Source organism: Protopterus annectens, chromosome 2.part1 (assembly GCF_019279795.1).
Source record: "Protopterus annectens isolate FY-2018-M chromosome 2.part1, PAN1.0, whole genome shotgun sequence".
Lineage (NCBI taxonomy): Eukaryota > Metazoa > Chordata > Ceratodontiformes > Protopteridae > Protopterus > Protopterus annectens.
The window spans coordinates 1,489,498,561-1,489,525,029 of NC_056729.1; the positions used below are offsets into that span (position 1 = coordinate 1,489,498,561).

Below are 26,469 nucleotides of genomic sequence, written 5' to 3' on the forward strand. Positions count from 1 at the left end.
GTTGTATTCAGGGGTGCCAGACGTCCTTATTTGAGTGGGATTGTCCCGGGATCAGCAGCCCGATCCCTAGTCCCACACTGCCGGTTTAAATCCCAGCGAAACAGCTCTCTGCTTTTTTTTTTTTTTTTCATTGGCCCGTATGCCTACTGGCCAATCAAAAATCGCTAAACACGGAGCTGCTTGTATTCAATGCGGAACATCAGGCAGTTCCGCATTAAACATAACTCCGTTTTTTGAGTTTTTTGATTGGCTTATATACAGGCATACAGGCCAATCAAACATCGCTAAATACAGAGCTGCTTGTGTTTAATGCAGAACAGCAGGCAGTTCCGCATTAAACACAGCTCTGTTTTTTTGAGTTTTTTGATTGGCTCGTATACCGGCATACAGGCCAATCAAAAATTGCTAAACACGGAGCTACTTGTGTTTAATGCAGAACTGCATGATGTTCCGTAATAAACAGAAGTAGCTCCGTGTTTAAAGACCTTTTTTTTTTTTTTTTTGGTCCTCACTTTGTCCCTACCCAGCCAGTCGGAAATCTGGCAACCCTGGTTGTATTATACATTCAAAAATCCAATGGCATCATAAGCCTCAAGGGATCTCAGTCTTTTTTTTTTTGCAAAATAAAGACAACATTTTGGAAGTATAGGTTTGTATCACAGAGAATATCACTTTTATGGAACCATCTTCCACTCAACACAAACCAAAACTACTTATCTTTTTCTGTTTAAACTCAATCTGGACAAATGAAATGGAAATCACAAATTCACTCCAGGTTTGGGATCTCCATCCCTCACAGACATGGAAAATCTGTAATTGCCCCAACATATCCTTGTTTTGACCAGAAGAACAGGTTAGGGACATGGAGAAGGATTTAATTATTTTTCACCACAATTGCATTGTAGCATGTTTTAAAGGTTTCAGAATCTACAATTACACGAATAGACCTCTCTCTAGGGAACACTTTGCTTTGTTTTTAAAAGGATTTAAATTTATTCCCACTAATAGAGTGGATGTAGCTGACATGCTTCTTGAATTAAAGTTATTTACTAGAATACTGAATTTAAACTTACTCTTATTAGTAAGCTAGTGGGGTTAAGAAGACACGCTGTATTTAATCCACCCTTAAATCCTGTTATTCAGGTTTTTGAAATCTGTGTTACAGAAGACATTTACAAATCATTTGTGGAGCATAAACAATTTTCTTCTAACCTTAACACAGGTGAAAGAGAAGTTTTAAATCAATTAAAAAGTGATGGTGGTATCAGGGTTATGAAAGCTGATAAGGGGGAGGGGTGTTGTTATTTGACGCAGAGAACTATAACAACACCATGACAAACTTGTTATTAGATTGTGAGACTTATTCTTCAGTGTCTAAAACAAAAGTGCTATAGCATATAGAAGGATTGATTCTTGATAGAGTCACTTGGATTTTTTGAAACAACCACACCCCTTTATTCCAAATATTTTTGGTATACCCAAAATTCATAAATCTGTTGAACCCCCCCCCCCCCTTTTCATCCTATAGTTTCAGCTGAAGGTTCCAAAACTCACCCATTGGCAGTATTTATTGATCACTGTACTAAAGAAGTTGTGTTTAAAACTGCACATTTAATAAGGGACTGCTGGGATCTTCTTGGGAAATTAAAACAATCTATATGGAAGAGGGAGTTAATCTTTGTTACTATAGATGTTAAAGATCTCTTTTCTGTAATACCCAAAAATGATGGGTTAAAATATTTTTATGATACCCTTTATCATCACTCTTCACTCACCAGTGACTTAGTAGTTTTAATTAATGAACTTATGGAATTGGTGCTTGATAATAATTTTCTTCATTTTCAAGGCGAGTATTACCAACAGGTTACCGGGGTTGCAATGGGTGCAGCATGCGCATCGGTATGTGCCAGTTAGGTCATGTTAGGGTGGGAAGAAGATTGCATTCTTAAGAGTCCATTTTCCAAGTTCCTACATTTGTACGTCAGATTTTTGGATGGCATTTTTATTTTGTGGGACGGGGGAGTGGACAGAATTGAAGAATTTATGGTGTACCTAAATGGATGTTCCAACTATTTTAAATTTACTTTTAGTTGGAACACCAGCATTAGTAACTACCTTGACACTACAATTTCCCACACAAACAGTGGGTTCAAATCTAAAATTTATAGGCAAACAATTAGAGTTGTAGGATGACATCTGAACAAACTGATGTTAGTACCGAACTGGCTAAGGTGCAAGAGATGTTCTTAGAAAGGGGTTACTTCAACAAATTAGTTATGGACATCATTAACAAAGTTCAAAGGGGTTGGGGTACTAAATTTAAACCACTCCTGGGGGATGGACTTGATAAGACTAAGGAGTCCTACTCTGAAGCTACACATGAAAGAGCTTTAGTACTTGAATTTAACCAGTGCACCAGAAGTATTCAAGATATTGTTAAGAGAAACTGGTATATTTTAACAATGAAGTGCAAGAAGCAGTAGGTCAAGCTCCCCCTTTTTCTTTTAAAACAGGAAAGAATTTTTAACAGATTTTTTAATCAAAAAGTTTCCCTGTCAACAGTCAGAAAGTTGTCACAGTATCTTGTGGCAGATGCAAGCAATGCCCTTTTATTTTAAAGTGTGATCACACTTTTTTAGAGAATGAATTAAGGAGTAGGCTGGAATTTAAAAGTTTATGTGAAGTTGTTCAATCTCGCCATTCATTCTTACAGATGGGTTTGGAGCCGATCCATCGGCTCCGAGTCGGCCGCTTTCACAAGCTCAAGATCTTAGAGTAGCTCAAGGCCAAGTTCCTATCCCTTGATGCTCTCTGTCCTACCTCAGATCTAGTTTGCCGCTGCAACAGATCAGAGGTTGTTGGAGCGCTCGGGCCAGTATTATTGATCTTTTCTTCTTTATTCTATCCTTATAGCAACATTTTTGCAATTTTCTGGATAGACTGTTTTTTGGGGCTAGTTAGCCTTTTTTTTTAGCTCAGCTGTTTGTTGTGCTTTTTTGCTTGACAAGATTTTTGTCCTTTCAGAGCAGGTGCTCTTAGGCCTTTGGCTGTGCCTTAGTTGTTTAAACAGAGTTCCCTATCATGCTTACACTTATATTTAGCATGTTTATATAGTTAGTATTTATAAAGTTAAGATTTATAGTTAGCTTTTCCGTGTTTATATAGTTATTATAGAGTTTTTAGCTTTTCCGTGTTTATATAGGTATTATAGAGTTTGCTGTGTGTGTGCTATAGTTATTTAGTGTGCTTAAATAAGTATGTTGGATTGTTCTGATTGGTGCATACTCTTGTTTTTGTGATTATGGCTGATCAGAGAGAAAAACAGAAGTCAGGCTTTAAGAAATGCCTAAAATGTGGGCAGAAAATGTCTATTACTGACTCCCATGTCAGTTGTGTTTATTGCTTGGGGCCAGTTCACCTTCAGGAGGATTGCTCTGCCATTCTTTTAGTAGCCCGGTTTTGCTAGAGTGAAGAAGAAAGCTGGTGGATAGAGGCTTGCTGAAGCCTGATTGTCAGGAGTCCTTCGACAAGGCTGACCAGACTTCCAAGTCGTTGAAGGGGTCAAAGTCCTCCAAAGCTTCCCGGAGCCCAAGTCATCGGCTCCGAACCTTGCTGTAAAGGTGTGGTCACTGGCTCCACAGTCTTCGGAGCTGTGCACCAAGCCAGTGTTTCAGAACCGGTCCCCAGTTTTGGAGCCAGTCTCCGAGAACTTAAGGTCACCCATTCTGCAATCGGTGGCTTCTTCAGTTGCTTTGACTCGTTCTTCTTCAAGAACCCTCTCCAATGTGGATGTGGACAGAGTGGTGCAGAGGCTTCTCGAGAACCCGGCACTGGCCAAATTATTATCGGCTTTGACCCAGCCGGTTTTGGAGCCCAAGACCATCATACCTGCTGTGACTACTCCTCCTTTGAGCCGAGCTGGGCCTTTGGAGCCAGGGGAAGGGGGATCTGATGATTGTGGAGCCTACATAGCCAAGGCCTGTTCCAGTGCTGTCGGTTCCATCAACCCTGACTTCTTCAGTGCCGTTTGAAAAGTCTCGGGGGGGGGTGTCGAACCAAAGTATCGGTTCCGACCCTTCCTCTCGGAGCGTCAGCGCGGATGAGCTCAGCTCCTTCCTCTGGGTCAGAGCCCACTGTCTCAGCACTGGGGAGGTTGCCATCTTCTTCAGAACTGGCTGCTTCCTCGGGTCAGAGCAGTGGAGCCTTCGATGCTATGAGGAGGGTTATGCCTTCCAAGAAGCACACATCATCAGTGCCCTCCTCCTCTTCCCCTAAAGTGCCGCTTTCTGCTTGTACATCGCAGGTCCTCGTGAAGCGTCAAAACCCAGAGCCTCAGGTATCCCCATTGGGTGACCCTTGTTCTACTGAGACCTTACCAGAAGCCCCCACTGATGAGGTTCCCAGGAAGAAACTTTGCAAGAGGAGGCATTTAGACTCCCTGCAGGAGTCTCTTACATCAGACACTAACTTAGAGGAGTCAGAAGGGTCCCCACAGTCCCCTTCAGAGGATATCTCTTTTGCTGATATCCTTGAGGTCCTTAAGCAGAGGGGTGACTGGCAGTCCGTTAGCCCTACTGAGGATGAGTTGGTGTTCCTGAAGGCCTTTCGGTCTCAACCTTCCACCTCCTGGGTGACTCCGCCCTTCGATGAACTAATGGAATTGGTTGCTTGAAGGGCATGGGAGTCTCCTGATACTATGGAACCTGTCCCTCAGAGGCCCAACAAGTTTATTACGTTCCCCCCAAGATAAGATGTTCCTCACTAAGGGAGTGCTGGTTGATGCCATGGTGGTGGCGGCAGCCACCAAGAAAAAGATGTCTGAAACCTCTTTGTCCATCCTCCTAATAGAGATTCCAGGACTATGGACAGGTATGGGAAAGGTATGACCCTAGCCCTGAGCAGCATCCTGCCTTCGCCCAGAATGATACCAAAATATAAGGACAAATGATTCACTTCAACAATTGGCTAAGCTTCTGGTGTCATTCAAAGGGGATCCAGTATCTGTCTGCCTGGGACGACATGCTCTGCTTTGCCAGAGATGGTCTGCACCTGTCGCCCCTGGGATTCAGGTTACTGGCTAAGGCTCTTGCCACCCCTATAATGCTATTTTTAGGCAAAGTTCAAAGGACAAAACCACCACCGTAACAGGTACAAGCATGCAAAATCTGAAGCTAATGCTACTCAATGCTAGAAGTCTAAACCTCAAAATGCACTCTCTCGAGGCACTCCTAAAAATGGAGAACATTGATATCTGTGTAGTAACTGTGACCTGGTTCAAGGCTCCAAAGAGCACCCCTGCAATACCAGGCTACAACTCTTACTACACTTTTCAGCCATGAAACCAGGATCGAAACACTAAAGTTGGAGGAGTGTCCATATTCACCAAGGATATTCACACCACCAGGTTAGTTGCCCAACACAATGCGTCTGAAATTCTCCAGGTGCAACTAACACTAGGTAAGACTGCAATCCAAATTGTAGCTTGCTACAGATCCCCCACCATGCCCCAAGATTCTCACTACACTTTTCTAAACATACTGGAAAATATTAATATACAGCCAAACACCCTAATACTGGGTGATTTCAACTACCCTGCCATTAACTGGGAAAACTATTTGTGTACCAACACCTTTGCCCAACGGTTCTTGGAATACATAAATTCCAATGCCCTGGATCAACTAATCCATAGTCCCACCAGGTGCTCCAATATCCCAGACCTGGTCATTACCAACATGGGAAATCGATGCTCCACATCTATGGTCACCCCCTTGTTGGTCGGGTCAGACCATAAGGTTAGGTTAGGTTCATAGATTAGTTCTAGACTAACTGCCTTTTGAGGCCATTTGAAGCCTAGCCAATTACCTGATGTGAGAATCAAATGTTGCACCTTGTGTTTGTAAGGTAAGCACCTTAACCATTATGCCAACCTCCCACCCTAATCACCCTTACCATCCACACCCCCCCCCCCTCCAGTAAGGAAACCTCCATAAAAAACTTCTCCAAAGCCAACTTCATGCTACTCAAAGTCAGAAGTTACAAACTTCATGACACTCATGCAGATGGGAACTGAAAGTTTGACTGCTGAGTCCTACACTAAGGCACTGTACGAGAATATCCACTCATGCATGAATCGTGCCATCCCAAATAGAACCAAGATGCCCTCCTCCAAAAAAAGGAAGCCAATTTGGTGGTTCCCTGCCATAAACAAACTTTACAACAAAAGGAAGAAACTGTTGCAGAAAAGAGGAAAATCCCAGGATGCAAAAAACTCCCTTACCAGCCTCAGTAAGAAGCTGAGATCCCTCATAAAATCCTCCAAAGCAAGTTATGAAAATAAAATTGCCAAAGATTCCAAAGAACCACAAGGCATTCTATAACTATGTCAAGAATCTAAATGGCAATGCTCAGATCTGCTCTGAGCTACAACAGAATGGCATTAAATATACTGATCCCAAGGATATTTCCCATATCCTGGCAGATCGATTCATTGCCAACTTCACCCCCTAAATGGCCCATCTCAATACTGGAAGATTGCCAAATTCCAGTATTAACAGCCACACAGGTAAAAAAACGCACTCTCCAAAGCTAAGAATACAGCATCCATGGGACCAGATGATATCCCAGGCTGTGTACTACATGAACTACAAAATGAACTGGCACCTCACCTAAGTGTCATGTTTAATCATGCCCTCACTTCAGGCTTCGTGCCCATTGAGTGGCACACAGCTACAGTTATCCCACTCCACAAGGGGGGGATCCACCTTGGATCCCGGGAACTACCGCCCCATCAGTCTGACGAGCCTGATCTGCAAGGCCATGGAACATATTATCATGGAACTTATAAACAAAGACATTGGCAACCTTAAAACACTGGACCCCACCCAGTTTGGGTTCATGAAGTGCCAATCTTGTCTCCTGAACCTGACTGACTTCTTCGAATCAGTCTCCAGAGCCATGGACGAGGGTAAGGTAGTCCACACAGCCTATCTGGACCTCGCCAAGGCCTGTAACACCATCCCCCACTCTGGAATCATAGATAAACTTACTAAGCTGGGCAATAATCCCTACGTCACTCAATGGGTTGCCAACTGGCTTACTGACAGAACCCACATTGTAAAAGTAGCTGACTCCAAATCTAGCTCCAGACAAGTGACAAGTGGAGTACCTCAGGGTTCAGTCCTGGGACGTCTCTTGTTTGACATCTACTTCTCTGAAGTACAGGCCAACACTAAGGGACTCTGGCTAACAAAGTTCGCAGATGACTGCAAACTGGGAGCCATTATTGAATCCCCAAATGATGTAGATACTCTACAAAAGGGCCTTACAGAAACAGATGCTTGGTGCCAGCCACGGGCTCAAGCTCAATGCCAAGAAATGTATAGTTATCCCGTTTGGGAAAAAACATGTACCCGTGAATTACCACATAGGTGGCAGTACACTAAACACCGAAAGTGTGATAAGAGACTTAGGGTTCACATTGCCACAACAGTCAGGAAATCCTTCTGTGTGGCACACCTCATCACTAAGGGCTTTTCATCAAGAAAAAAGGAGGTCATTGTCCCACTATACTCATCCCTCATTAGACCCTTTATAGAGTACAACGCCCCATTTGGTATGTACCTCTCAAGACATCTGCAACAACTGGAAAGGCCGCAGAAATATCTCACTAAAAGAATCACAGGCCTAAAGCAGATGCCCTATACTGACCGCCTGAAAAAATCCAGCAATACTCTGTCACATATCGTCTACTCCGAGGCGATCTCTGCTTAACATACAAGGCCATGTCAAACCCAAAGCTGTTGGACATGCTACACTTAAAGAAAGCCCAATCCCTCAGAGCCACACACTCCAGTGATCTAAACCTTGTCATCACAATAAACAAAACATGCTGGGGGGACAGTTTCCTGATCCAGAGACTCCCCAGACTCTGGAATAGATTGCCCATACATGTCAATCAGAGCGCCTCTTTGGCCCTCTTCAAAAGGAACCTTGATGATTGGATGAGGGAAAGGAAATTCACCCCGGGGATCACGTCAGTCACCCTGCTAGAAAGGGGTCCAGGGAAGTAAATAGTGTGGGAAGAAACAGCCAGGGAATTGTTATGGCTAGGCTTGTATAGGCCCTAGGGCCGATAGCCTAATACCAACCTATGAAGTGCATCTTTAGTTCTGCGACCTTTGCTATGCGATTGCTCAACTACTTGACTCATTTTACCTGTCTTCAAAGAGATCTCCTAAAATAGCTCGGACATACTCTGCAGAGTAGTTCAGATGGTGGTGTCTCTGAGAAGGTGACAGCCAATTTTGGATTTATCATCCTAACCATATTGACTTCCAATTCAATGGATTTCCTCGCTGGGCAAGCCGGTGTAACTCTGGATCCAATGGGCCTTCATGTTCCTATCAGCCCATGAGGAAGTATCTGTGCTGGATTTCATTTTTCCACCCCTACTACTACCGCAAGAGGTTCACAAAGGTTCGACTCCAGTGATAGCTTCTTCAGGTAAAGGAATACAATTCCTTTGGACGTGCCTGATTCTGGCTCAAGACAAGGGAACTTCTTCATCATCTACAGTATGTGATGGCAGTGTTAAGATGCCTAGGGTATTCTGTGAACGAAATAAAGTCCAGTCTAGTACCCTCTCAGGACATGTGCTTTCTGGGTGTGAGACTGAATACAGCATCCCAGATGGCCTTTTTGACCCCGGACAAACAAAAGAATCTTTCTCTTTACTTCCATCAATTGTCTCTTAGTCCAGGCTGACTGCAAGGACAGTCCTTCAAGCCTTGGGGTTCATGGCATCTTGTATTCTGGTACTTCCCAATGCCAAACTGCATATGAGGAAGCTTCAATGGTATCTCAAAAATGTATGGACACAACACTGCCAAGATCTGGACACTGTCATTCAAATAATACCTTGCATTCAAAAGGAATTTTTGTGGTGGGCTCAGGAATGTCACCTAAACAAGGGACTCTCTGTGACCCGACCAGAGGCGAGTCAGATTCTAACGACAGATGCCTCAGACAAAGCTTGGGGAGCTCATCTAAATGGAAAATGGGTACAAGACACGTGGCCTGCCAGACTTCAACATTTGCATATCAACTTGAAGGAGATGTTAGCAGTCCAATTTGCATTGATGGCTTTCAAGGATTTACTTCTCCCAGGACAGGTGTTGATTCAAACAGACAACACAACTGTCATGTGGTACATCAACAAGCAAGGGGGAACACATTCATACCCTATTTGCAGGCAAGCAATGATTTTGTGGGAGACTGCTCTCAGTTTACAGCTAAATCTTCAGGCAAGGTTTCTACCAGGAGCACAGAACTCCTTAGCAGATGTGTTGAGCAGACAGATAATGGATCCCCACGAGTGGAAATTGGATCCTCATGTATTTCAAAAGTTGACAGTGTTATGGGGAACTCCAGACATAGATCTGTTCGCTTCTCCACTAAACTACCAGTTGCCAAAGTTTTGCACAAAAAGGTTTCATCCCACAGCTTGGAAGGTGGATGCTCTATCATTCAGTTGGAGCAATCTTCAGTTATGCCTTTCCACCTCTGCCTCTCCTCCCAAAGGTACTTGAAGGTCAGACAGGACAAGCCATCCATGATTTTAATAGCTCCAGATTGGCCTCGACAGCACTGGTACCCACTACTGAGAAGTTTGGCAGGGAGCCTCCATGGCCTTTGCCTTGATTCCACACCTTTGTCTCAGGAGAACAATCAATTACTCAATGTCAAAATTCAGTCTCTGCATCTAACAGCCTGGCATATTCTGTTCTAGACCCTGGAGGGTCTCGGCTTCCACAACAAGTTTTGAATGTTATTTTGGAGGCCAGAAGGCCTAGTACAAGGAAAGTTTACGCTGATAAATGGAGGAGATTTTTTATTTGGAGCAAAGCAAAGGACTTTGATGTTTCCAAGCCTGATTTAAGTGTTTCTCTTCAATATCTTACTGAGTTATTGGACAAGGGTTTGTCCTTCTCCTCTATAAAGGTTCATGCTGCAGCCATTTCTGCTCACTATGACTGTGACCCTCCATTATTCTCTCATCCTTTGTTTAAGCAATTTCTTAGAGGGGCAAAGAACATAAGACCCCCACGTAGAGCTCCTACTCCTGCTTGGGATCTCAATTTTGTGTTGGAGAAACTCACTCTACAACCTTTTGAGCCTGCAGCTACTGCCGAGTTGAAGTTTTTATCTTATAAGACTGCTTTTTTGTTGGCCATTACCTCTGCGAGAAGGGTTTCTGAATTACAGGCCCTTATGGCAGTTGAGCCTTTCCTAATTTTCCATAAGGATAGGGTATCTTTGCGTACTAATCCTACCTTTATGCCTAAAGTGGTTTCTAGTGTGGCTTTAAACCAAACTATTCATTTGCCTACTTTTTATGCAAACCCCCAAAATAAAGGGGAAAAGATTTTGCACACTTTGGATATTCACAGGCAGTTGCGTTATTATTTGAGCAGAACTAAAGGATTCAGGCAGTCTCAGCAGTTGTTTGTTTCATTTGCTTTGGGTTCTCAGGGAAAGCCTGTTTCAAAACAAACTATTTCTAAGTGGATTGGTTTTTGTATTGCTTTCTGTTATTCCCATCATGGTAAGGAGATTCCGGCTGGAATCAGGCCTCATTCCACTAGGGCTACTGCCACTTCTACAGCCTTTTAAGGGGTAGCTACTAAAGATATTTTGGAGCAGCTACTTGGAGTTCAGTGCATACTTTCTAAACATTACCACCTTCCACTTTATTCTAAATCTAGGGCTGGATTTGCCACTGCAATTTTACAGGGCATTTTGGCAGCTCCCAATGCTTTATGATTTTGCCAACCTCCCTTACCTCTGCTTTGGGATTCTACCCATATGTAAGGACTGCAGCAATGTGAGATGAAGAACATAGTACAGTTCTGTACCTACCATAAATGTAGATGTTCAAGATCCACATTGCTGCAGTCCAATTTACCTCCCTCCTTCCCACTGTAATGAGATACTCTACAAAGGGGCCTTACAGAAATAGATGCTTGGTGCCAGAGCCATGGGCTCAAGCTCAATGCCAAGAAATGTATAATTATCCCGTTTGGGGAAAAAACATGTACCCGTTTATTACCACATAGGTGGCAGTACACTAAACACCGAAAGTGTGATAAGAGACTTAGGGACACATTGCCACAACAGTCAGGAAATCCTTCTGTGTGGCACACCTCATCACTAAGGGCTTTTCATCAAGAAAAAAGGAGGTCATTGTCCTACTATACTCATCCCTCATTAGACCCTTTATAGAGTACAACGCCCCATTTGGTATGTACCTCTCAAGACATCTGCAACAACTGGAAAGGCCGCAGAAATATCTCACTAAAAGAATCACAGGCCTAAAGCAGATGCCCTATACTGACCGCCTGAAAAAACTCCAGCAATACTCTGTCACATATCGTCTACTCCGAGGCGATCTCTGCTTAACATACAAGGCCATGTCAAACCCAAAGCTGTTGGACATGCTACACTTAAAGAAAGCCCAATCCCTCAGAGCCACACACTCCAGTGATCTAAACCTTGTCATCACAATAAACAAAACATGCTGGGGGGGATAGCTTCCTGATCCAGAGACTCCCCAGACTCTGGAATAGATTGCCCATACATGTCAAGTCAGAGCGCCTCTTTGGCCCTCTTCAAAAGGAACCTTGATGACTGGATGGGGGAAAGGAAATTCACCCCGGGGATCACGTCAGTCACCCTGCTAGAAAGGGGTCCAGGGAAGTAAATAGTGTGGGAAGAAACAGTCAGGGAATTGTTATGGCTAGGCTTGTATAGGCCCTACGGCCGATAGCCTAATACCAACCTATGAACCTATGAAGTGCATCTTTAGTTCTGCGACCTTTGGTATGCGATTGCTCAACTACTTGACTCATTTTACCTGTCTTCAAAGAGATCTCCTAAAATAGCTCGGACATACTCTGCAGAGTAGTTCAGATGGTGGTGTCTCTGAGAAGGTGACAGCCCAGCTTAATACCCTTAATTCCATAGTTAACTCATCCATGTGGCTCATTTCCTATGCAGCCGATGATTTGCGTCGGGCAGCGGGTTCAGCAGTAGCTCTTCTGAGATATTCCTGGATGCACTTAAGCTCCTTTGTGGAAGCCTTCAAGTCTTCTTTCGCTAACACCCCTTTCGATGGCTCATCTCTTTTCGGGCCCAAAGTCAAGGAGACTCTCACTAGGTGTGAGCAAGAGGGAAAGACTCTTATCTGCTGTAGGAGTCCATTTTTCCACCCCTACTAGACCATACACCAAAGGGCAGAAAGGTGGAAAAATGTGGTTCCGGAAGTCCCAAGGAGCTTTCCAGAACACACTTAGTGAGCCCTCCTCCAGGGGCAGAGGAGGTGGTTATAATGGAGGATTCCACCCCGGCGGCAGAGGTGGTCTGCAAAACCAGGGTAACAGGGATCAGTTCCCTGGTAAGCCCTACCAACTCTCCTGAAAGGAGGCCCGACTGTCCTACTCTGGATGCAGTCGGGGGGTCACTTGTCTTTGTATCCGGATTCCTGGCTAGGAATTACAAAAGATTCATGGGTACAAATCATGGTTACCAGAAGTTGCATCATCCCATTCTCAGAACCCCCACCTGTTCGGAAGAAAATCTCAGACATTCCACCCAGTCTCAGGGATCAAGCAGCCATAGAAATCTAGAGGCTGCAGGAAAAGAGACTCATCCAGCCAGTACCAGCAGACCAGATAGGATCCAGAACTTACTCCAGATTCTTTTTAGTTCCAAAGAAAACAGGGGATTGGAGGCCCATCTTGGACCTCAACAGACTCAACACATTCGTAAAGAAGGAGAAGTTCTGGATGGTCATGCTTCAATTGATCCTTCTGTTTCAAGGAATGGGCAATTGGATGTGCTCTATAGATCTCAGGGATGCATACTAACATATCAAAATGGCCAGACCATCCAGAGATCACTTGCGTTTCCGGCTGGGAGCCAGTCACTATCAATTTCGAGCACTGCCCTTTGGCTTCACAACAGCCCTCAGAGTGTTTACCAAATGCATGGCAGTGGTTATGGCTCATCTGAAGCATCTAGGATTCTGAGTGTTTCCGTATCTGGATGACTGGCTCCTTACCGCCGCCTCCAGACGTCAACTAATTCTGTCCAGGGATCACATGCTAAATCTGTGCTCTCAGTTAGGGATAACTATACATTTTGACAAGTCTGCGTTGTTGCCATCACAGTGTATCTCCTTTATCAGAGTAGAATTAGACACCACTACCGCCATGGTAAAATTGCCACTGGACAGAATAGCCACTCTTCAAAACCAGGTATTGTACATTCTACAGAGGGGAAAAGTACCAGCCTCTCAAGTATTGAAACTACTAGGTACCATGGCAGCCACACTCATAGCGGTTTCTGTGGGGCGTTTGCACATGAGAATACTTCTGGGGTTGCTCTTCACCCAGTGGTCTTACCAACAACTTCCAATGTCATTCTTGATAATGATTACAGACTCTTGCAAGAAGGATCTTCGTTGGTGGTTGACCAGCCACCAGGTAGCAGCAGGTCGACCATTTGTTTCTCCCCCGCTGTCAGCCACGGTGACCACGGACACTTCTCTGATAGGGTGGTGGTGGGGGGCTTTTTCAGGGAAGAACAGCCCAAGGTACCTGATCAGAAACAAGAGTCACAGTTGCACATCAGTGTCCTGGAGCTGAGAGCGGTGCTTTTGGCATTGCAGCACTTCCACGACTCTCTTCCTCTAGGGACGATTGCGATCCAGACAGGCAATATGTCTGTGGTCTGGTACATCAACAAGCAAGGGGGAACCAAGTCTTACCCCTTATGTTGAGAGGCCTTGAGAATTTGGCAGTGGGCGGTATCCACCGGGCAATTTCTGATAGCAGTGCATATCCTGGGGAAATCCAACGTGATCGTGGACAAACTGAGCAGAGCCATTCTGTTACCGCACGAGTGGTCCCTCAAAGACGAGGTTGTGGAGATGATCTTCTGCAGATGGGGCCAGCCTTTCTGTGACCTGTTTGCATCCCCTATGAATGCCAAATGCAGAAGCTACTTTGCCCTGAATCCCCCACCAGGGGACTGTCCAAGGGACTCGCTGGTACACGATTGGCCCCCAGGACTCCTATATGCCTTTCCACCAACGCCCCTGATTCTGAAATTCTTACAGAAAGCCAAAGCCCTGGGAAGGACTGTCATTTTAATAGCCCCTTTTTGGCCTCAACAGATTTGGTTTCCCTTCCTTTGACTATCAACTGGAGGAACCTTGGATTCTGGACCCAGTTCTAGATCTTCTGACACATTTGTCAGGGGCCCTTCATCCCTCTCTTCATTCCCTCAGACTGACAGCTTGGCTGCTCCGATTCCCAACCTAGCCAGGTCACACCACTTTTCCTCAGAGGTACAGCATATTCTTGTATCTTCGCATAAAGCTTCCACTAGAAAGTTGTATTCCAGCAAATGGAAGCGATTTGCTTTTTGGGCCTCCCAGAACAATATTGATCCTTACATTGCCCCGATTGCTAGTATTCTGGAATTTCTGTCTAAGCTTTTTCATTAAGGTGCTGCAGCTTCCACTATAAGAGTTCCATTGGCTGCAATTTCGAATTTCCATCACGGATTTGAAGGTTCTAACCTAATGTCTCACAGACTATGTAGGACCATTTTAAAGGGTGCCATTCATCTCAGGCCACCTGTTAGACAACCGTTTTCTTCTTGGAATCTAAATTTTGTGCTGTCATGGATTATTCTCCCTCCCTTTGAGCCTGCATCATCTTGCCATCTGAAATTCCTCTCTTGGAAAATAATTTTGTTGGTAGCCATTACCTCAGCGTGTAGGGTGTCCAAGCTTCAAGCCCTATCTATCAAACCCACATATTTGGTGTTTCATCCTGACAGAGTGTCACTGAGGACTAATCCTTCCTTCCTTCCAAAGGTGTGTTCCGAGACTAATCTGAATCAAACTTTCGAACTTCCAACCTTTTTCAGTAACCATTCTAACAAGTTGGAGTATATAATGCATAAACTTGTTGTTCACAGACAATTGAGATTTTATTTGTACAGGACAAAGGAATTTAAGAAATCTGAACAACTCTGTTTCTCATGCTGACACTAAGAAAGGGCTACCAGTGTCTAAAGTTACCCTTTCCAGATGGTTAACTGACTGCATTAAATTTACATACTCCTCAGCGAACCAGCCATTAGAGCATGGCGTGAAAGTGCATTCAACTAGGGCTGCTTCCACTTCTTGTGCTTATGCGGCTTGATTGCCTTTGGACACTATATGTGCAGCTGCCACTTGTTCTAAGCCACATACCTTTATCAGTCATTACAAAGTGGACAGGGCTTCCTTTGGTTCCACTGTCCTCAGGAATATACCCCCGTGAGCCACCCAGGATTAGGGTGCTTGGGATGCTACCCATGTTGAAGAATGAACGGTGAGATTGAACAACTTCACATAACGTTCCATCTGAGTTGTTCATCTCTCCTTCATTCTTACATTCCCACCCGCTGTCCTCCTCCAGGTTCTCAAAGAACGAGTAGACTTGTGGTCTGGTGGGTCTTGTTATGCGACTTAATACTCCTGCTGGAGTACCTGTTATGTGTTATATCTGTTACATGCTGGGATCAGCAAACTAGATCTGAGGTAGGACATGGATCATCATGGGATAGGGACTTGGCCTCAAGCTACTCTAAGATCTTCAGCTTGTGAAAGCGGCCGACTCGGAGCCAATGGATTGACTCTGAACCCATGTGCAAGAATGAAGACGAGATGAACAACTCACATGAAATGTTATGGTAAGTACATAACTTCTTTTTCTAAAAGATTAATATATTTGGCAAAATGTGAAGGGTGTCCCACTTTTTATATGGTAAAACAGAGAGAGCTTTAAGAACCAGGCTTTATGAGCACCTTTATGAAATAATTGCGAACAAAGAAACAAATGCTGTCTACAAACATTCTAGTAAGTGTGTGAATTTTTGTGGATTTAGGTTTGGTATTATTGATACCTTGACACGTAATGTCAACGGAGGGGACTGGAAGATTATTTTATTAAAAATGGAGTTAAAATGTCAGTTGAGATTACGCAACCTTCCCCCTGGACTTAATGATTTTGTTTCCCTTATGCCTGTATTAAATGAGAGAGCTGCCTTAGTATAAGATTTATATGATGTTATTTACAAAAACACTGTGGGACTTGATTATATTTTTATGACTAGATTTTTTATTGTTGTACACTTTCTATGATTGTATAAGTTTTAAACAGAATGTTTTTAACTATTAAGGAGTTTGACAATGATATTGTGTATGTTTTTAGTTATTTAAGGGTTAACCAGGTGCTGATTAATTAATGACGTTGGTTAATCATTATAAGAAGGGTATTTAAATGGAAGAAGTTGTTCAAGGTAGTTATCTAATGAAGTCTCTCTTATGAGATGAAAGTGCTTGTATATTGTTTTTTTGAAACTTTTTTATTAAATTTTAAACTGACATCAGCTGCTGTGTTGGATTAGATTAATCTGGCTGTTCAGTTTTGGGATTTGCATGATTTTATATTTTTTCTTGCACATGGGCTCAGATTCAGAAAGGCTTAGAATGATGGGGAGGCCTTAGCTCAGGAGTTTCATCCCATTGTGCTAAGCCTTTTTGATTCAGAGACTACTTAACAACTAGAGTGTTCCCCTCAGAAGGGGGACCTCAGCGCAAAGGCTGTCTCCCAGGCAGAATTGCATGCTTTTGTGTATGTGGCAATCCAGGGGAATGGCTAATGCTAATTAGCCGTATGTTCTCCCAAGCAGATGTCCATGGCTCTCAATTTACTCAGCCAGCAGACACAGAGAATCACTCCACCAATTAAAATTTTACTGTAGGATGAAAAAGTATGAGAATAGTCTTAGTGCCAGTAAATTGAATAGTCTTAGTGCCAGTAAATTCAACAAACTTGCGTGTGTGTGTGTGTGTGTGTGTGTGTGTGTGTGTGTGTGTGTGTGTGTGTGTGTGTGTGTGTGTCTGTGCGTCTGTGTGTGTGTCTGTGTGTTGGGAGTGTGCATGTGGGTGAATGGGTGAGTCTTCCCATAAGTGCAATTGATTGGGGGGGGTTGATTGTTGATGAGTGAGTGTATTTATATGTGTAGGAATGAGTGTGTGTGTGTGTGTGTGTGTGTGTGTGTGTGTGTGTGTATGTTTAGAGTAGTGCCTTTGCTAACCCAGTGATCTGATGTTGTTAACCTTTTTTCCATTCATCACTGATGGGTTTGGTTCCAAGCCCTCAGAACCGAGTCTGTCTTTTTACCAAGCTCACACCAGCCAAAAACTCTTGAGCTAAGATTCTACCCAGAATGCCCTTCTCCTTGTTACCTAAGATCTTCTCATTTGCCGTGTAGCCATAAAGCCATGTTTCAGCCGAGCTCTGAGCTAAGTAGAACTTTATGTGATATTTTGTGTGGAAAACTTTTGATATCTTCCTTTTTTACTGACCGATTAGTATTTCTAGTGTGTTTTCTTCATTCAGTCCTTGATTTTTCTTCTCTGCTCTACCCATTGTTACCGCTGGTCAACTTTCAAGTACCTTTGTTGGTATGGCCTTTCCTCCCTTACTCTTATGGTATTCCTTCAATACCATAGCTGGTATTTTCCTTTCTTTCCTAGCCTGTTAGTGTCTATTTCAGTAAGGTGTTTCTGTTTTACGTCTACATATCACTATAGTATACAACTGTGTGGCTTTTATGAACCGTGTTTGACTTATTAGTTCTGACTGGCTGTACTGTTTGCCTGTGGTGTCTCTATCGAGATGCCAGATAAGAAAGGTACTTAAGGTTTTAAGAATTGTGCTTCATTTAATGGCAAGTTACCTAATAGTGATTCTCACGATGATTGTATATACTGTTTGGGGTGCCCCATCTTTCAGTGCAACCTCCTTGTGATATTTGTCAGAGTTTCAGTCAACGCACTCTTAATGAGCGCAAAAATAAACTGATACTGAAAGGGTTACTTAAGTCTCCCTTTTCAGAGGCCATTTCTGTGATGGAGGCCTCAACCCTCCTACAGAAGACAAAAAGAGGTCCCACTCGGTTCCCTCCTCAACATCGGGTGATCAGGGTGAGCCTGTGAAATCAAAGGTCCCAAAGTTGTCCTTGTCGGCTCCGAGCATCTCAAAACCTACAAAACCAGCGCCAGCTTCAGCACCAGTCCTACCTCCGGCACTGATAATAAACCTCACTAATGCCTACTACAACTTCGGCACCTGTCACCACTACGGCTCTACGGCTCAGCGTACACCTTCGATACCTTCATCAGTTATAATTTTAGAACTGACCGTTTCAGCACCGAGAGTTTTTCCAACCAAGTTGGATTTGACCCCATTACTCCCGGTCTCGAAACTTGAGACTTCGGTGACAGCAAACCTTGCATCACAGACTTGATACTCCCCTTCCGTAGATCTGTTTCTGGGCGAGATGTATAGAGGTTCATTGACCAACCCGACTCTCCGTATGGAGTATCCACAAGATCTACCAGGTGCCTGTCAGAACATGATGTGGTGCTTCTTGTGGGCCAGCTGTTGGCAGCCAGGGGGATACCCACACTTTCTAAGACCCATCCACCTGCAGGACTTGGGTTGATTTCTCCACGGACTCCTTCTTACACTCCTCCTTTGACCATTTCAGTTCCGAAGCCTTCTGCTCCAACATCCTTCTCGGAACCCATCACCTCGGCACCTATAGTGGACCTCACTCAGACTCCAGGTTTGCCCCTTTGGTCTTTGGTTCCTGCAGAACCGGTCCTTCCTCAATCTGGAGATTGGGGGGTGGGCACCTCAGCCCAGGGCATGGAGCCATGTTTGTTCTCAGTTCCATCCTTGGTGCCAATAGCCACGTCTGCACCGATCCTGCTTGAGGTTCCATCCATGGGGGCAGGTTCGTCAGAGCGGGGTGCATCCCTAGTCACAAGGTTGTCATTCCTGGTTCCGGGCTCCTATCCCTCTTCGGGCGGACCTGCTTTCCACACAGTGGAGAGGGCTCTCACTTCTGGAAGCAGTCTTTTGATGTCAGAACCCCAATTTATGCCCCCTGAGCTACAGCTACCACAGACCACCCCTCCAGGGCACTGGACAGAGAAGCCACAGGACACCACTGTTAAAGGTAGCCGCTTTTCCTAGTCCTCCTCAGAGAACCCTACTGAGGAGACCCCTCAAAATTGGATGTGCAAGAGGAAGCACATGGACTCGCCCAAGGAGTCCTTAACAGAAGACACAGATTACGATGATGGTGAAGGGTCCCCACGGTCACCTCCTGATGATGTCTCCTTTGGAGACATCCTGGAAATGCTTAAACAGAGAGGTGTGCACTACGTTTTGGTATTTAAACGTTTGCTATGTATTGGTAATTAACTCTGATGATGCCCTTTTGAGAAGGGAGAAAGCGCTAAGTTACTCCTGTTGTTTTCAATAAAGACGCTATTTGATGCTGTACGGCTTTTGGTTGCTGCTAACTTTTTTTGGTACGACAGCGTGTTGCAGTTCCCTACTTGGTTAAGTTTTAAACAGAGAGGTGACTGGAAGCCCCCCAACCCGTCATCTGAGGAGTCCATGTTCCTGCAGGCTTTCCATGCCTGGCCTTGTATCTGTTGGGTGACCTCCGCCTGTTGATGATCTCGTCCAGCTCATCATGCAGTGTGCACTTGGAAGAACCCTGATTCCATTGAGGCAATCCCTCAGAGACCTGACAAAATTCTTTTCCCTCCCTAGGAGAACCTGCATTGGTGCAGAGGGTTACTAGTCAATGCTGTGGTGGTGGCAGTGGCCACAAAAAAGGACTTGGCTGTGGAAAGTCCCGCTGCCCACCCAACCAACAGGGAGTCCCAGGTGGTGGACAGACTTGGGAAGCAAGTTTTTGCATCAGGGACCTTTGCTACATGGTCCCCGAACTATTTGACACATTTTACGAGGCTCCATAGGGACTTGATCTCTGAACTCTCTGGGACACTGCCAGGACAGCTGTCTGACGAGGTCAGGGACAAAGTGGCCTCGCAGCTTGCAACCCTGGAATCAATATCCAACTTGTCTATGAGGTTGCTCTCACATGCGACTGAAGGGGCAGCTAGATCAGCAGGTTTCGGCATTGTCATGAGACGTCATGCCTGGATGCATATTTGTCACCTCACGGTCCCCTTCATATCTTCCTTTTTGAATGCTCCCATCGAAGCATTGTCTCTTTTTGGCTACAAAGTAAAGGACACGCTAGCCAGGTGCAAGCAAGATGGAAAGACCCTGTCTGCCGTATGCCTATGATTTTCCAATCCTCAACATACCTTTTCCAGGAATCAGAGGAGTGGGAAAATTTGGCACAAAAAAATCACAGGGTCCTTTCTATGCCACACATGGTGATGATACCCCCAGGGGCAGAGGGGGTTACAGTTCTGGAAGAATGCCACACAGAGGCAGAGGGGTCCTTGTAACCAAGGCTCTAGGAACTCCTTCTCTGGACAGCTTTATCAGTGCTCCTGAGGAGCAGCCCAATTGCTTATCTCAGGAAGCAGTCGGGGGTAATTTTTCTCTGCACCAAACTGCCTGGCAATCTATTACCACCGATCATTGGGTGCAGAGTATAATCACCAGAGGTTACACCATTCCCCTTTCTTGTCAACCAAATCTTCCAAAAAGGCTTCCCGATGTTCCACCTAGTCAAAGGGAAGAAGCAGCTTCAGAGATAATAAAGCTGTCTCAAAAAGAGTCATCTAACCAGTCCCACCAGACCAACACGGAGCCGATGCCAAAAAAGACAGGGGACTGGAGACCCATTTTGGATCTCAGCAGCCTAATCAAGTCTGTCACCCAAACCAAATTCCAGATGGTCACGGTTCGGTCCATTCTCCCTTTTTTAAGGGAAGGTGATTGGATGTGCTGGATAGATCTCAGGGAAGCATATTACCACATCAAAATGGACAAATGCTCCAGGAGTCTGCTTCGCTTCTGGCTAGGGGCCAGTCATCATCAGTTTTGTGCCCTGCCGTTTGGTCTGCCTACAGTCCCCAGAGTGTTCACAAAGTACATGGCAGTGGTCACAGCTCACTTGAGACTGCAAGGATTCTGGGTGTTTCCATATTTAGATGACTGGCTCCTCACCACCATCACCAAGCATCTTCTGGTAACAGCACTGCATTATACACTCTCTCTGGCAAAATTTTTGGGAATAACAATACGTTGGGAGAAATTAAACCTTACTCCTACACAACAAATGAAATTCATTGGAGCAGTGTTCAATATCCGGTCCTGTCTAGTGTCACTCCCGAATCACAGACTCCAGTGATTGAGGCTCCAGCTCTGAGTGATACTCTGTCAAACAAAAGTTTCAGCAAGATAAGTTCTCCAGGCCCTAGGATCTATGGCTGCTTCAATTCCAATAGTGCCCCTAGCGAAGCTACACATGCAGATCCTACAATGGCTCCTTTGTCAGTGGTTCCCAAACTATCACTCCCTCAGTTACCAGATTCAAATAACCAACTCCTGCAAACAGGACCTCCTTTGGTTGATGAGGCCAGACGCAGAACTTTGGAGTCACCCATTTCAATCCCCTAAGCCCAGGGCCATTGTGACCACGGATGCTTCCCTGATTGGGTGAGGGGCCATTTCCAGGGAAAGACAGTCCAAGGTGCATGGTCCGCCTCAGAGGCCCACCTGCATATCAACGTTCTGGAACTGGGAGCAGTGCTGTTAGCATTGCAAGCTTTTCATTCAGTTCTCCCTTCTGGGACAATTCAGTCAGACAACATGTCAGTGGTCTGGTATGTCAACAAGCAGGGAAGAACCAAGTCTTACCCCCTGTATCGAGAGGCCATGAGAATTTGGCAGTCAGGAGTAGCTTCCAACTGCTTTCTGACAGCAACGCATATCCTTCATTTTGTTCTACAGTATGGCTGAAAAGCCTAACAGATTTAAAAAGTGCACTTCCGGTGGGCATAAGGTCCCCAACTCTGATGCCCACAGGGAGTGTGTTTATTGTCTAGGCCCAGCATACTTGGGCATCTCCTGCTCCATTTGTGCAGAGTTTAATACAAGTGCCATTAGTGATACAAGAAATAAACTTGTTCTAAAAGGCCTCCTTCCAGCTTTTGCTCCTTGATCTGGTACTTCAACAACAGGGGTTCAAACTCACTTTCATAAATCTAAGGAGCCCAGGGAGTACCGAAAATGCTTTCTGGCACAGTCTCCTAAGGCAGTGCTTCCTTCTGAGTCATCAAAAAGATTTCAAAGAGTTTGGATCCAATGTCTTCAGATCCAACTTCTACTGTCACTAAGTTTCCTCAGCTCCATAGTCCAAGGTTTTCCCTGGAGCTGGTATCCCCAAGATTAAGGTCTCCTTTCCTTCAGGAGACCACTAAAAGTCTTCCAGGCCACTTTCCACTTCTTCATCTGTTAAGCACTCCTGAAGTCTTTCTGAGGCAGAGGTGGACAGGATGATGAGAAAATTCCTCAGAACACAAATCCAGATGGGGTCTTGCCGGCTCCCATCGGATCTGTGAGACTTAAACCTTTTTTCCAGCCTGTTACTGCTCCTTCTCCAATCTGACCTGCTGTTTCAGAGCCCTTGGATCTGAGTTCCCTGAGAGTTGAATCATCAGATCTGAAGTTTCTTCTATCTTCCATTCCGACGACTTCCTTGATCCGATCGGCTCCTTCCCCTGGTGGCATGATGGTTCTTGGAGCCAAAGTGTCAGCATCAGATCTGAGGGGTTGACTTTGACTCTGAAGTTTTTGAAGCTGTCGCTTCCCCTCGGGGCTTAGGTGTTGGAGTGCAGGTCTCCGACTCCACCCTCAGAGCAGAAGGTTGAGGAAGGCCTTGGAACATTTGCAGTCTCAGCTCCGGCCAGATTGTCCTTATCTTCTCCTGGCCCCTTTTGCCTTCAAAGTGGTGGAGAGGGTTTTCTCTCACCCCAGAGCAAGTTTGACTCTTGTTCCTTCCGATCTAATCCATGTTCCCTCTTCGGGTCCTGTGTCGGAATCTACTCATCCTGCACCTCAGGGACAGCCAGCCCGTACAAGCTTCCAAGCAATTCCTACCAGGGAAGCCTACTTCCACTAAAGAGGTTCCTCGGAAGAGGTTGTGTAAGAAGAGGCACTTGGATTCCCTGTAGGAATCCCTTACAGAATACATCAATTTTGATGAAGGGGAAGGGTCCTCTGCATCTCCACCTGAAGATGTCTCATTTGGAGACATCTTGGAGGTCCTTCATCAGAAAGGTGGTTGGTCTTCCCAAGCCCTTTTCCAGGAGGAATAGGTGTTCTTAGAAACCTTTGGGTGAGGAAGAAGGAAAATGGACAACACAGATGCATAGTTATGGTGAGCACATAACTTTTATTTGGAGTACATCTACACGCTTGCTTGAATGCAACTATAGTGTTATATGCCACTACTATGTGTATTTGCTATGAACCTGTCTGTGAAAGATAAGCATCTTAAATATCAGATTGGTTGGACCAGTAATCATTATTTTGCATAATTCAGTCTTTATTTTTACTTATTTATTTAATTATTTATTTTTTGTACCTAGGAAAACTAGTGAACAAGCCAGGAGCTACAGGTACAAAGGGAAGATCTCCTTCAGTAGCCAGCAAAATTCCAGCTTTGAAAACAGGGACAAATAAAACTACCAGCAAGACACCATTGAGGCGGTGATACATACAGCAATATTTTAAGTTGTGGAGAAGATCATCACTGTCAAGATTGCTTGCTTTATTATTGTGCTCTCCAGTTCTCTGTTTTGAGCCTGGCAAGATTGTGCTGATTTTTGCTGTCTTCAGTTTCAGTTTACATTAATTGGAGACGAGTAAAAAAATCAAATGTGACTGCTAATTAGGCTAAATACCACATTTTGCTCTGGTATCAAATAGGATCTGTTCATAACAATCATACTGATTCGTAATTTTGTACCATCATCAGATCAGAATAAGTTAAAAAGTTATTTTTTGTTTATGCCAAACATTTTTCATTACTTCTAGTGTGTTCTGTGTGGAAAGAAATACTTTTTGATGGCATGGTAATAATTTATAGTTTTCAGTATCTCTGATAGCAATAAACCTAAAGGACAGTTTTAAAACCACAGTATTTAAAACTTGACACTGGTAGACCATATAAACATAAAATGTAAAGCTGCAGTAATTAAATTACACTTCAGTTATGCAGTATTACTGTGTCTTCATTATTTCTAGCATAAAGCTGAACTGTTTGCATTAGTGTACTGAGGTTACTGTGAAACATTTACTTAAAGGTTCCCTGTTTGACATGTATCCTTTTACCAGTGTCTATGTCCAGAGTTCATAGCATTTAACTTAACTGAAAACACTAACTGAAGTTATTCAAAATCCCCCAACTGTGGTTATCGGCGTTATGCACTGATTTTCCTTCAGCCTTTTATTATTTGAGCAGGCAAGTAACTATACTAACATATTTGCTGTTTTGTGTGCTGAAATACCACTTTTCTTCTTATAAAATGCATGATCTTTGGTAATAGTATCATATATTTTATAGCCAGTGTATATAATATAAATATCTCCAGAATTATAAGCTTAATAAATGCTGCAGAACAGCAGTTTTAGCCTTAGGGCCAGATGCAGTAAAGTAGAAAAACTGTAACAACTTTTTTTTTTAATTTATTTTATTTGACATGGTAATCTTATATACTCAGACATCAGTGGCATTAAAACTTTAGGCTATGACACTTCTTCATAGAAACATGTATATAGCCAAGTATTCTGTCAGCTTCAATAACTCACATGACTACCTAAGTTGTGTTTTCTTTTATCAAGTGTCCACTTTATCTGATGACTAATTTCGGCCAGGCTAGCCCATTTTCAGTGGAAGCCCAGGGAGAAAAGCCCCAGTGTAACAAAATAATACATAAAATTATAAAAAGTTTATAAAATTATGTAGAATGAAATATAACTGAATAAAACAATGAATTATCAGAAAAGGTAGACATAGTAATAATACAGAGACACAAAAAACTTAAATAGTGCAATGCATAATACGATGATTTCAGAATTAAGAATCATAGGTGGATGACAAGTATAAGGCAGTAGAAAAATATGAATGTAAATTTGTGAAAAAGGAATATAGGTATGAGTTGATAGTGGCATGGCAGCAAGGAAAGAAGAAAGGAGATAAGTAAAAGGAGAATAAATGGCAATAGAGGCTAGGAGAGAAGGAAGATTCATAATGTAGAAGGAAGGTGGACATGGGGAGAGATGGGTGGTAAAGGAGTAAGGAGAAAGGCATATAGGTGTGGGTTTAACATGGCATAGGGGTAAGAAAGGGAGAAAGTAAAGGAGAAAAAAGAGGGGGTATGAGGGGGAAAGTAAATGTTGATGGGTAGTAAAAGATAGTAGAGAAAGAAGATTAGTAAAGCAGAGGGAAAGTGGAAATAGGAAGAGAGAGGTGGGGTAAAGGAGGAAGGAGGTAAATGATATGAAGCAGGGGAGTTAGGTAAAAGTTCGTTAGGAATGTAAAGTAAAAAGGAAGTTATGAGGAAAAGATGGGTAAAGACAGATTCAGGGTTTAATTAGTAGATTAAGTGATGGCTGAACAGTTACTATCCACTTGGAGAGGAAATGATTGTGCAGTGCACTTTTAAAGTTATAAGGTCTTGGTTGTAAGTAGATGGTGGAAGGTTATTCCATATTTTGGAAATTGTCCAGGAGTATAGTAATTGACCTGCTGATAGTTTGAGTTTGTGTATTGGAGAAGATATTGGTGGTCAGAACGTAGAGGCTGAGCTGGATTGTAAAGGGTGAAAAGGGAACTAAGTGCAGGACAGTCATGAGGCTCATATATCAATTTATGAATAGCTGTAAACTGGAGGAGGAGTAGTTAGTGGGGGAGTTTGAGCCATTGTAATTTTTCTAGCGCAATACAGTGGTGAGTAGAGTGGCGACTGTTTGTGGCAAATTTGGCAATTTTGTTATAGCATGCTTCTAATTTAGATTTCAGGGAAGACTGCAGGTTAGTTAGTAGTGGAGCAGCATAAGTTAGCGAAGGCAGAAGGTAAGATTGAGGTAATGCTTGTTTAGAAGGGAGGGAGAGGAACTTTTTATGTCTGTATAGTAGCTTATATTGTTTTGAATATGAAGATCAATTGTGAGGTTTTCATCGATAATTACACCTAATAGCTTAGTGTGGTTTACCAACTCAGTCTTGGTGGAATTACTTACTTTACATTTGTTAACCAGGAAAATCTGACTTGGAACAAAGTCAATTTTCAGTGGAGGCCCAGGGAGAAACGCTCCAGACGTATGTCTTTGTAATGTGGGAGGAAACCGGAGCACCCAGAGGAAACCCACAGGAACGCAGGGAAGACATGCAGACTCCACACAGAAGGCATTCCAGCCAAGAATCAAACCAGAGAACCTCTTGCTGTGAGGTGACAATGCTACCACGGTATCACTACACCATCCAAGGGAGTATTAGTGA

At 43.9% G+C, this 26,469-nt stretch overlaps 1 protein-coding gene across 1 annotated transcript in view; it reads left to right on the plus strand.

Annotated features, from left to right (window-relative positions):
• CEP104 (centrosomal protein 104) overlaps nt 1-24,188 on the plus strand; it is a 2,320,447-nt gene extending 2,296,259 nt beyond the window's left edge. Inside the window, 1 exon segment of the mRNA XM_044062948.1 lies at nt 23,555-24,188. Coding sequence (XP_043918883.1) covers nt 23,555-23,679 — 125 coding nt within the window. The 3' untranslated portion in view covers nt 23,680-24,188.
• Nucleotides 24,189-26,469: the final 2,281 nt, after the last annotated feature.